The sequence below is a fragment of the Dermacentor andersoni genome, chromosome 3 (genome assembly GCF_023375885.2).
Source record: "Dermacentor andersoni chromosome 3, qqDerAnde1_hic_scaffold, whole genome shotgun sequence".
Classification (NCBI taxonomy): Eukaryota; Metazoa; Arthropoda; class Arachnida; order Ixodida; family Ixodidae; genus Dermacentor; species Dermacentor andersoni.
The window spans coordinates 32514876-32526448 of NC_092816.1; the positions used below are offsets into that span (position 1 = coordinate 32514876).

Sequence of the window (11573 nt, forward strand, 5' to 3'; positions counted from 1 at the left end):
GCCACTTCTTCTTCCACGGGCAGCGCGTCGCAGCTCATATTGAACGCGACTGTACATAGCAGTCGCTAATTACATTTGAATATCTTCTATGCTAAGAGATTCAAAAGGATTCTGTCTTCTGTCTTGCGAGGAGACGTTTCCTCAAAGTTAATTTTTCTCCTTTTTTATCGTTTTAATATACGCGTGCGTGCGTGCGTGCGTGCGTGCGTGCGTGCGTGCGTGCGTGCGTGCGTGCGTGCGTGCGTGCGTGCGTGCGTGCGTGCGTGCGTGCGTGCGTGCGTGCGTGCGTGCGTGCGTGCGTGCGTGCGTGCGTGCGTGTGTGCGCGCGCGCCAGTAGGAGGTCGCGGACGGAGACAAACACGGTCGCCCGAACACTGCCTTTATTCTTCTACCTCCTTCTCCACTATTCTTCTACCTCCTTCTCCACTATTGCACCGCGCACCGTACGTGTTGTGCGATTCGTCACACGCTTCCCCCTCCCGCCGAGAGAGTCGTAGGTACAAGGGCAGTTGATACCGTCATAATGTCCTCACATATGAACGATGTCAGTCTGGCAGTCCGGTGACGTCCACCAGTGCTCAGGTGGCCGAGGCTGGCTGTTGCACTCCGGAAGACATATGCATGCCCCTATGAAGGAAGATTTGGACGCAAGGAAGCCGTGGGAACTCAGGTGCCGTTGCGACTTGGAGACACGCGGTGTCTCCTGCTCGAACCTACGGTGGACTGGGTCATTAAGGCGGCGTCTCTGTTGGTCTGGTACGTCTAGAAAATGTCTGTGTCTTTTTGGTCCTTGTGCACAGCGTTGTCGCAAGAATCCTTGGCTAGGGAGCAGTCCTGATAGGTGGTGCTGAAGGTGTGTTCGACAACGTTTCTTTCTTACAAAACGTCATATTCGTTGCGTTCGCCTCGGGTTTAGTTGCCTTGCGCACTGACGTTTTCCTCGTTGCAACTGTTCTTGATGTTGTTGATGTTGATCTTTGTTATGTTGTTGCGACAGTTGTTGATGCAGCTTATCTATTTGAATATGCCTTTGATTGCGTGCGCAAATTGACGTGGAGATGAATAGGTAGCTTGTATGTCGTTCCTTGTTGTGGGACTTGTCTGGGGGCGAGTGCAGCATGCCAGGCTTCTTAAAAGACTCTTCCGAGACTGCTGCGACGTCATTCAGTTTACAGGCTTTTGTCATTTGACAGCGTGCGATGCTGCTCGGCACGTGCGAAGCTACTGAAGTGGCAGCGGCTTGTTGAGTTGTAGTACGCAGAAGAAGACTTGAGAGTCGCGGAGCACCTTGATCTCTATATTTCGCTTCATTTCATTTATTATACCCTCAAGGCTTGGAGGTTTTACAGAGGGGACTGGGTAACACGTAAATTCAAAACAGTACTACAAGAAAAAAAAATAAAAAAATACAACATAAAAATATGATTTGACAAATAATTTAGTAGCAGTACAATGAGCAATTACAAAAGCTATTACAAAAAAAGGACAAGATATCCAAATACATGAAACCGCATTCTGGCAAGTAATGTTGGTTAAGGCATCACGAAACGAGAAATTATCGCTGATGGATACAGTGTTTACGGGAATCTGGTTCCATGTACGTTGTTCCAAATTGTCTTCACCTTGCAAGTTACATGGGTTGGTGCTGGTACTCGTATTCTGGTTTCGTCTTGGCAGTAAGCAATTTGGCTTCGTTTCACGAGAACAACTGACTGTTGCGTTATTTTCTCGATTTTTGTTGCTGATAAAGAAGTTTGTGCCCATGCTGTTTCGAATTCCTGGTGATTGAGCGCTCATGTTCTCTCGAAGAAAGTTCGTCTGCCTGCGATGTCGTGGCATCGTGCTCAATCATGCACTGCGGCCTAATGTTCATACAAGAGTCGTGTGACTTGAAAGTGCATAGTGGCCCGTGCATTTGAGACGAGCGGTAGAATCCGTCAGAAGCTTCAACGACGAACGACATCAGCGCTGCAGCTTGCTGAAGACGTAGATATTGTTGACTCATGTACGGAGGTCAAACCTGGTTCAATGTTGGATTTCGAAGGAGCGAATAGGTGTGCGGATCGTTTAGTGCGCAGTGGCTTTTCTTTTATTGGGAATGTCAAGTTCATGCTAAACGTGCGATTGCGCGTCTTCTTCGTGGGAACATCATGGCAAGAAAAATTCGCCGAGGATCTGTTAATATGGGGCTTTGTTTCGGAATGATGATGATCGCTACATCGAAACTGTGTGTGACTGCGACGACCCAGTTGAAATGTCTGCAGCTCGTCGATAATGGAGGGGTCGTAAACATTAAATTGGCTGATCATTCCGTCTTCGATTTTATTCTATTATTCACTGTTTTCAAGTATGTGCGTGAGTTAGAAGCGAAATGCCGCACCGGTGACGTAATCGTTGAAATTTGCGACCATATCCCATTGCGACCATGATGCAGCGGATGCGTGGAACACAAATAGGCGAAACCAATCTTCCACGGGCCCATCGTCCGCTGATCCGGTGTACTTGGGTATGACCAAGACTTGCGGTGATGCGGTCATGATACTGGTCGGTGTCGGTGGTGGAGCTGTGCGCTCTGGATTCACGCCGTGGTGTTGAGAACTTGCATCATGATGTGAAGCCGATGAAGTGGCTGGCAGGTCTTTATTCTGTCGACTAGTGTGACGCGAGCAGGTGGTTGCAGACGCAGACAAACATGGTCGCCCGAACACTGCCTTTGTTCTTCGTCCACCTCCTTTGTTCTTCGTCCACCTCCTTCTCCACTATCGCAGGGCGTTCAAGGGCGTTCAAGCTGGTGACGCATTCACTCTCGACATAATGTTGGCAGGTGGTCGGAAGCGCGGCGGATGAATGTGGCGCCACTTGATGTCTGTATATTGGCCTATCTCGCATATTTGGCGCCATAACATCTTCGCACCAAACTTGCACTAAAGCACACGCTTTCTTTCTGCCCTCGTGAAACTATTTTGTGAGAATCATCGTGCGTTACAGCACAAGAACCTCGTACCGAAAGGGGTCTCCTTTTGAACTTCGTCCATTAGCGGAAAAGTCAATTTTTCTTTCGACAGCTTTTGTACGCCTACGCGGTCTCACCGCAAGGGCGTCGGTATAGAGCGCTTCTGCGTCATCCCTCCTCCCGAACGTACAATGTCCCTTCTTGGACCACTGCCCGCGGCCACCAGTGTGTGCGCGCCGGCCTTTTGCGGCCGCAACCGAGCAGCCCGCGTGGACACCGCCCCCGTGCGCAAGAACCTTTCAGCGGTTACGCAGCGAGCGAGCACGCGCGTCGCATGCATTGCGCCTGCTGGGAAGGAGTCACCATTATTTCGTCACCTGGAGAGTCAGCGGGTACTACACACCACTTGCTAAACGCTCCTTAGCGACGCGAGAAAAGAGGAGCGGGTCCGGACGAAGAGGAGCGGGCGCGATTAATAGACAAACAACAAAACGCGTCGACGGCGACAACGATAAGAAACGAGAGGAGAAGGGAGGCAACATTGAGAAGGGCACTGGGCACGGGGCGCAGAAAGGAAAACCGTAGCTACGGTACGGTGAAGAGAGCAAAAGGAAACGAGCACAAGAACAGGAGGGTTACGGTGGGCGGGACTGGGAGCGGGGGTATCTTCCCCAAAAGGGGGGTCCTCCTTTTTCCCCCTTCCCCCCACGTAACAAGGAGAAGCGGGCTCTTGTGCACAGAGCGAGCGTAGAAGTGTTGGCGGGGGTCTTGTGGGGAGGGTCACAAGAAGGGGGTGTCCACATAACGCCGGGGAGGCATGCGCGGTGTCCCTGCCTTCGGCAGGACCCTTGCCCCCTACCCATGGTGACAAAAAGAAAGGAAATAAAAAGGGAAAAACGATGAACAATGTCGCCTGTTTCCTTCTCGCCACGTCTTCGTGTGCCTTGAAAAGAAAGCTGCTCACTCGGGACGGCGTTAGAACGCGAGTTCTCCGTAATCAAAGAGGCAGCGGTTCCTCTCCCGTCCGAACCAGCGCCACGTCGCACGCGTGCTTCGGAGTTTCGGACTGACCCTGGACGGGCGCCTGAGCGGACTTGTGTACTGTCTCCGGGGGCGCTAGAACCTGTGTGAGCTCGCTCGCTTCGCTTGACCTACGTGCTAGGCCTACGGGCCTGGAGAGTTGTTCTTCTTCTGGTCCTTCCCGGTGTTCAAGACATGCCGCGCTGTTGACGAAGCTTCGACCGACGTATTGCGAAGACGCCTACGGCCCGACCCGAGCCATCATGCAGTCGCCTACGTGCCACCAACAGTCGACGGCGTTCCTCAGAAGAAAGGTGAGAGGCCCTTAGCTGCTGTGTTTGTCAACTGTACCACAAAGACTCATTGAAAACTCATTGCTTAGCCCTTGAATGCGCTTCGTCAAAATTCACTATCTCTTCTGTAACAGAGGAATAACTTGTGTGCAAAAATGAAGGTATGAGCATAAAAGTTTTGATTGATATTTCATGTCATATGGAAGGAAAGTAATGGAAGGTAAAGGTTGAATGAAGCAATATAAAGATGGCAGACAAGCACGTATGCAAATATGCGGATTATCGGCTACGATCGTTGCTTTGAAAACATGGCACACACGCACACACATACACACACAAAGTGCTTTGCAGGCCGCAAGAATCAAATCCGCTAGAAAGTAAATCACAAGTTCTTTCAGGCTGAATATTATTTGTTGAAAACACAACTACTAAATATCTACAGAAATATTTTTAGCAGACTACACCGTTCATTTGGAGTTTGCTGCGATCTCGTATGATGAGGTACCTAACAACGCTGGTGATGAGTACTTCATGCATAACTTTGGTGCCCGTTTTTGAACACCTCCAACTGTAAGTTGTTTTTGTTACGACTTAATTCGACCGGTCGTCAAAGACCTCCCATAAACAATGTAGGGTAGTACTCAAGCCAACTTGCGCTAATGAGTGAGACCAGTGGATTCTCGCTGAAATGCTGGTCGACTGTATAACTTGAAGCCACAGTGCCTAGGTTGAACACTGGGTTACGTTGTGGCGCAACCGATAAAGAAACTGTCGAGGCGTGCTTAGCGAATTGTTATGAAAATAAACCAGACCCACTTCCATTCAGCTATAACGCAAGCCGTTCGCGAATAGCCACATAGGACTGTACTAACCTCTCTTTCGGCAATTTCGATTTCTTTGTCTCTGGCCGAAGAACTACACCCTCGAAATATTGCTCTAACGTGTATCTGCTAGCATTTGTTCGTGTGTTCGCTATGTGCCACAAGGTGTTTCTTTGATGATTGTACGTAACAATATCATTTCTCACCCGACACCTGGAGTACTACGCCAGGTAGACACCCACAGCTTCTCGTTAAAGTAAGCATCTTTCTCTCTCTCCCTCTCAATCACTCCGGCTAGGTGATGAAGCCCTTGATGGAGAAGCGTCGCAGGGCTCGCATCAACAACTGCCTCTCGGAGCTGAAGCGGTTCCTAATGGCCAACGACGGCGGCACCTTTGAGAAGCAGAGCTCGAGGTCGCAACGCATCGAGAAGGCCGACATCCTCGAGATGACCGTCAAGTTCCTCCGCCAGCGGCAGTTCCACATCGAAGGTGGTAAGCAATGGCATCTTTCCTCTCGCCATCCGTGTAAGCTTGCAGGTCGTGAAGAGAAACAACATTATGCAAGCAGGGGTACTGCCAAAGTCATTAGCAACGAGGACTATATAATTCAAAAGGCTTTTCCTTTTTTTTTTTTTTTTCTTACGAAGTGGTTCTCAGTGACCGGCACCTTCGTTACCGTCTAGCTCGATACCACCTGTTATCAAGTAATATTTTCGCGCATACGGTCGTATTCCTGAACTCCAGCTTTCATACATTTCGTCTCTATGTCCTTACTGTGTGATTTTTTTTTTTTTTACCTTTAGCGTTTATGATAATTACATACGAACCGCGTCGAGACAGTAAATTGCTTTCGGCTCTTTTTCATCTGGTTAAATGGCGACAGTTTTATCTCCATCACCGGCTTTATTTCATGTTCCTTCTGACGATTCGCTATCACTTGTCTATTCACTTTCTTTAACTATCATCGCCGAGTGCTTTTCACCCACTGCGGATAGCGAACAGAGTGCAATTCTAGCCACTGCTCACTTTTGATATTGGAAATTTTTATTCTCATAATCGTTCAGAACCATAAATTACAATATGCCGCCATCATTAGGTTCCACCTTTGCTTTTCTTCGTTCTCTCTGTTATTTTGTCGGTGGTCACGGCGCCTCTGACAAGAAGTGGTCCATGTCACCATGTCATTTTTCGCAGCATATATATATATATATGAGAAAGGAGGGACAGGGCAGGGGAGAAAACAAATGAAAGAAGGGCGCATGCGCGCTCCACACTTGCGCTTATCACTGAGAGCGCGTTCACTTTAACACTCTCTTCTACCTATATTTTTGTCCTTTCACCCTCGAACTTCTCCACATTTATAATATACGCCAATATCCCGGCATAACCTCTGTATAACCCCTTTAAAACACCGCAGGGAAGGGAAGTTACACGCTCCTTCTCTGCGCTGACAGAGCGCCTTACTTAATTTCTTGCGTCACTTTGCCTGCCCGCGCAAATAACTACAGAAAGCCTACTGCCACATGCCTAACTCCCATTGCTTTGCAGATTCCCACGAAGAAGCCGAGCGCACGCAGCGGTTCCACGAAGGTTACCGGCACTGCGTCTTCGAGGTGTCCCGGTACGCGAGCGCCATGGAGCCGCAGCTGCGGGACACCCTGCTCACCCACCTGCAGTCCAGGCTGCACCACCTGGCGGCCAGCACGGGCAGAACCGGCGTGCAGCCGGCCTACGCGGACGAGGCCGTCTCGTCGACCAACGGCGATGCGCCGGACCTGCGATCGGGAGTCGGGAGTCCCGCAAGGCTGCTCGATTACCGTTACGAGGCTGGCTCCGTGAGCGACGCCAGCGAAGAGGAGTCGTCGTCTTCGGACTACGGCGACGCGGCCTCTCTCGACGCCGAGCCATTCGTGCGCTCCGGTTGTCAGGACGAACCTCGCGACTACCGCCTGCACAGGGACGAGAGGCTGGACCACGACGGCTCCAACGAGCCCATGTGGAGGCCGTGGTAGCTGCACGACGGAGACGGTGTGCCGCTCGAGAGCGAACGAAATTGCCATATGGTTACGCTGTTATCGAATTCTGTCAATCCGCGTATAGAAGAGGTAAACGGAACGTTTCCTTCATACAGCAACGCATACTTCGACAGACCGGTTTGATTCAATAACAGGACATCCATATAGCGCTGAAGCAGGGCCGCACAAGGCCGACCTGTATGTGACCAGTTTGTCAACGCTGCAATCGCTCGTTGAAATTCTAAAACGGGAGATCGTATAGCATAAAGTTTAGATGTATCATTATTATTAAGAACCTTTTTTATTCCTAAATGGAGATTGAAAGCTGTTCAAAGTAATGTGAAAGCATCACGATGTTCAGTTTGCCGGGAAAATCTGATGAGAACTTGTCTTGTGTATCCCTCCTGATGTATTCCCACTTTACCGTCCCCCAGAGTAAGGTAGCCAACCAGACGCATTTCCGGTTAACATAGCTGACATCTCTCTTTATTGCCTCCTCCTCCTGATGTACCTGAGCAAAATTAGGGACAGTTCTGAGGGCGGGTGAAATGCCACAACTAGAGCAGTTAAAGAAAGTATATTCTGTACGACACTATTATGAAACAAGTTATGTAGACAAGGTTAGCATACCGGCGTGCGTTACAATTGATGCAGTATTTTTTTAATAGTGCGGAGCACTGTAATCAAAAGTAAAGGAGGAAAGTGTGGCTTTTAATTAAAAGAGCACTTTAGCAAGTGTGAAGATGCGGATACGTGCATACAACGCATCCCAAGCGTTTGTCGCGCCACCTGTATACATAGGCAATTCGGCAAAACCAACGAGACCACGGGGGCCGACAGTGCTGATATTTTATATTTAACTTTCATTTATTGCCTAAAAAACGTTCATACGATATTGCACTTGGATAGTTGTTGCACCCTTCCTTTTTGCAGAGATGGGGGAGTCTAAGTGGCTTGAAATGTGAGAGATCAAAATCTTTTCGCTATGTACCAAAGAACTGAATTAAGTTGTTTAACTTATAAAGGCCATTAAAATTATTTTCGTTCTTAAGCGCTACGTTATGCGTGAGATTTCACGCGAAGGTAGACATAGCCGCTAAGATAAGAATTTACTTGTCGTGAAGTCTGTGCAAGCTTTTGAGCTGCTGACGCAAAGGAAATACAGATCCAGTCATTTGGCAAACAGAAGTCGGAGCCATGTGCCTTTATTGTGTTAAACGATATGCATAATAATAGGTTTTCTGTTCTTGATCACGTGTCTGTTGCGATGGATCACTTGCTGAACTTAGTTATGCGTTGCGTGTCTGTATTAGTTTTTGCATCCGTATTTATTAACGTCCCTACTGGGACAACGCTTCGTGTTAAACGCGTTGATGTGTAAATATGTAAATAACAAAGGAATGAGATTGCTTGTTCAGGATAATTTCATCCAGATATGTTTAGAGCGTGTATTGTCAACCCACGTGATATAGTCAGATATGTTATGCACTAAGCGCATTGAAAGATGCGTGCATGTTAAAGAGGCTTGCGATGTGCCGTTAAACTCTGACTTAGTGAGCACTACGTGAAGTAAGTAAACTGTCACCTGATGAAAAAATGACAATAAATATTGAGTTGAAATCCTTGGCATTGTCTATTTCATTTCTTTCTGTCAACAGCAAAGTTTGGTACACGGTGCATGTTTTAGCCCGTCATGCTATAAGAGCTCCTACAACTCTGCGATGTGCGCAACTGAATCTCCAAAGAACAAGGTATACTCTAGTCAAAATGAAACGCGAACATGAGAAAACAAAATTCAAGTTGAATGACCGTTTCCACGTTCGTAGTTGTGTATGACACTGAGGTGATCAATTCACAGAGCGAGCTTAGTTTTCCAGCCAGGATGCTATTGGGGACATCGTCAGATTCCGCCATATTGTCGAATTCAGAAATGGTGGCGTCTTGAGCCAATCAGAGAGGCCGTAGCAGCCCACTGGACCAATCAGAGCTCACAAGATGGCTAATTCGACAATATGGAACAATTTGACGATGTCCGGAACAGCTAGACCCGGAGTGCTATCCCCTTCCGGCTACGTCACGTTCAAACATCTTATTTTCAAGTAATTAAGCGTGAGATGTGTTCCTTTATTTCTTCCTCGCGTTTTATTACGACGTGATGCATCTGCTTCTAACAAATTGCTGAAGTGCGTGTTCGAAATTTATGAGAAATGCAACCAGAAAGCACCGCGGAGATTCATCGGTCGCATTAACAAAACGTCTCTTACGAAAGAACACTTCGTGACAGGCCAGCCTCGTGTAACGGCTTGTTACGACCTCGGCCCGTATTCACAAAAAAGAAATCTTACGCTGTTTTTTAAGAGCAGCTACCAGCTAATTATGTTGAAGATCTTATTAGTAATGGCGACGGCCAGCCAATGGTAGATAGTTCTTAGGAACGAAAAGCTTTGCGAATTCTACCCCTGTTTAGTGATCAATCGTTTCGTCAACTGGTGACTTTTCTTTACTCTAGGCGCTCCAAATACATGCGACTGAGGACAAATAAGGACTTTTTTCGCGGTCTAGTCGATTCATACTTGAAGGCAGTGCCACGGCGAAAGAAAAAGTACGAGGAAAGACGACACATGAAACTGCAGTTCGGAGCACAGTCTAATAAAATATTTATCGATAAGTAGAGAACTACGAATGTGGAATATACAAAATTTCGAGCGATAATTGAATAGTTTTTCCTATACGGTTTGTATTCAAATCGAGGATACACTACCCAAAATTATGCCGCAGGTGAGCAGGGAGTTCTTGCGCACGGCGGCACCAGGGCCCCGTATACTCGCAAAAACCTCTTGCGATATTATTATTCGCAAGAGAAAATTTCAGTCACTCCCGATGCTGGACATATTATTAGCAAAGACGGCCAGCCAATGCCGAGGGACACTTACGAAAAAAAAAGCTTTGTGAATTCGGACCCAGTTCCTGAACAAACGCAAGGTGCAAACATCTGCTCAATAATTTTCAATCACTCAGTATGAAAGTCTTGCTTCAAGGTGGCCAATATACAAATTTATTGTCTTGATTCAGGGAAATCAACTTATTGTTTCACTTTAAAGCAGTGTTACGCGCTGTAGTATCGCACCAGCCTCCTTCAACGAACACAACGTTGTACGTGCATATGGTGACGCGCTGTTCCCTGATTTCATTACTGCTACTGGTCATGGCGCACCAGACAACTTAAACCAGTTGTTTCTCGTATCATAGCTCCTCAGCTGAACGGGCGTCAAGTAGCGAATGACATTACATGCAAGCATAAAATAATAAATACAATCCTTTTCTCTCTTTTTCTTTTTTTTTAACCGTACCATTTCCACACAAACTTTACATTTCACTCTCTTTAGAAATATTTGAAATTCGAAAGCAGTTTTTCTTGAACGTTCGTAATCGGTTTGGAAATTGCCCTCTTTCAGCCCCTATAATCAAAACCAAGTAAGTATTACGTGCAAGCTATATTCACGTGCGTCATCTTTATGAACTGGCAATACAGTGTTCAGAATATTCAGCTAATTCAAGAAACTGCCCCTTATACGTGCCCCGCATTTTATCCTCGTACATTTGACCATTAAATTTGCTTTCGACAACAAGTGGGCAAACATAGTAGCCGTGGTAGTGGGGGGGGGGGGGGGGGGGGGGGAGGGGGGAGGGAGGCGTCAGAAATAACTTTGGCAACACGGGCCCTTCAGCGCCACTGAACACAGGCACGTATTTAGCATTACAGTGCCCCCGCTAGAATCTGCGGCAGCCGCGACCGGCATCCGACTCCCGGAGTTAGTACTCAGTATGAGAATAAAAATTAAATCAAACTGTGGTGCCTAACGTCTCGAACAACCACACGAGATGTGAGAGATGCCGTATGTGCTCCCGATGCATTTGGACCACCTGGAGTTATTTAACATGTATTAAGATTAAAAAACGCTAGCGTTTTCTTTTGCATTCCGTTTCCATTGGAATGCAGCCGGTGTGGCCGGAAGTCGAGCCCGCGACCTCGCGCCCCTGCAGCAGAACTCCATAGCCACTAAGCTACGGCGGCAAGTAATGGAAGACAGTCATGGTCCCTAAGTTTTCGCGGATGGTGGTTCTGATGACCACCGATACGATAGGGAAAAGGCCGACCATTGGCCAGGCGCATTTATATACTTGACACGTGAGTATGGAGTTGAACTCGGGAAGATTTTCATTCGTAAGAAGTTATCTTCGGTGGCTCGCCGCCGACTGTAGCGATATGTTGGCTGTAACGATCTGTTTGCGGCTGTTATTACGAACTGTTCTATAGTGTGCGTGAATTCGAGACGTGCCTTCAAGTGACCACGGCATCCGCTTTATTTCAACTAAGTTAAGTTTAAAAATACGGGCTGCATTAACGGCGTTTTTAGTTTGGAATAACTGTTCTTTCGATTAACCGACGGCCTTCTTCGCTAATTCGT

General features: G+C 47.6%; 1 protein-coding gene across 1 annotated transcript; it reads left to right on the forward strand.

The window, feature by feature from the left end:
* Positions 1-431: 431 nt before the first annotated feature.
* Positions 432-8730, forward strand: LOC126520868 (transcription factor HES-2-like). The gene is made up of 3 exons (XM_050169671.3): positions 432-4287; positions 5386-5581; positions 6638-8730. Exons 1-3 carry the CDS (start codon positions 4237-4239, stop codon positions 7099-7101), a joined length of 711 nt encoding a protein of 236 aa, XP_050025628.1. The 5' UTR covers positions 432-4236; the 3' UTR covers positions 7102-8730.
* Positions 8731-11573: the final 2843 nt, after the last annotated feature.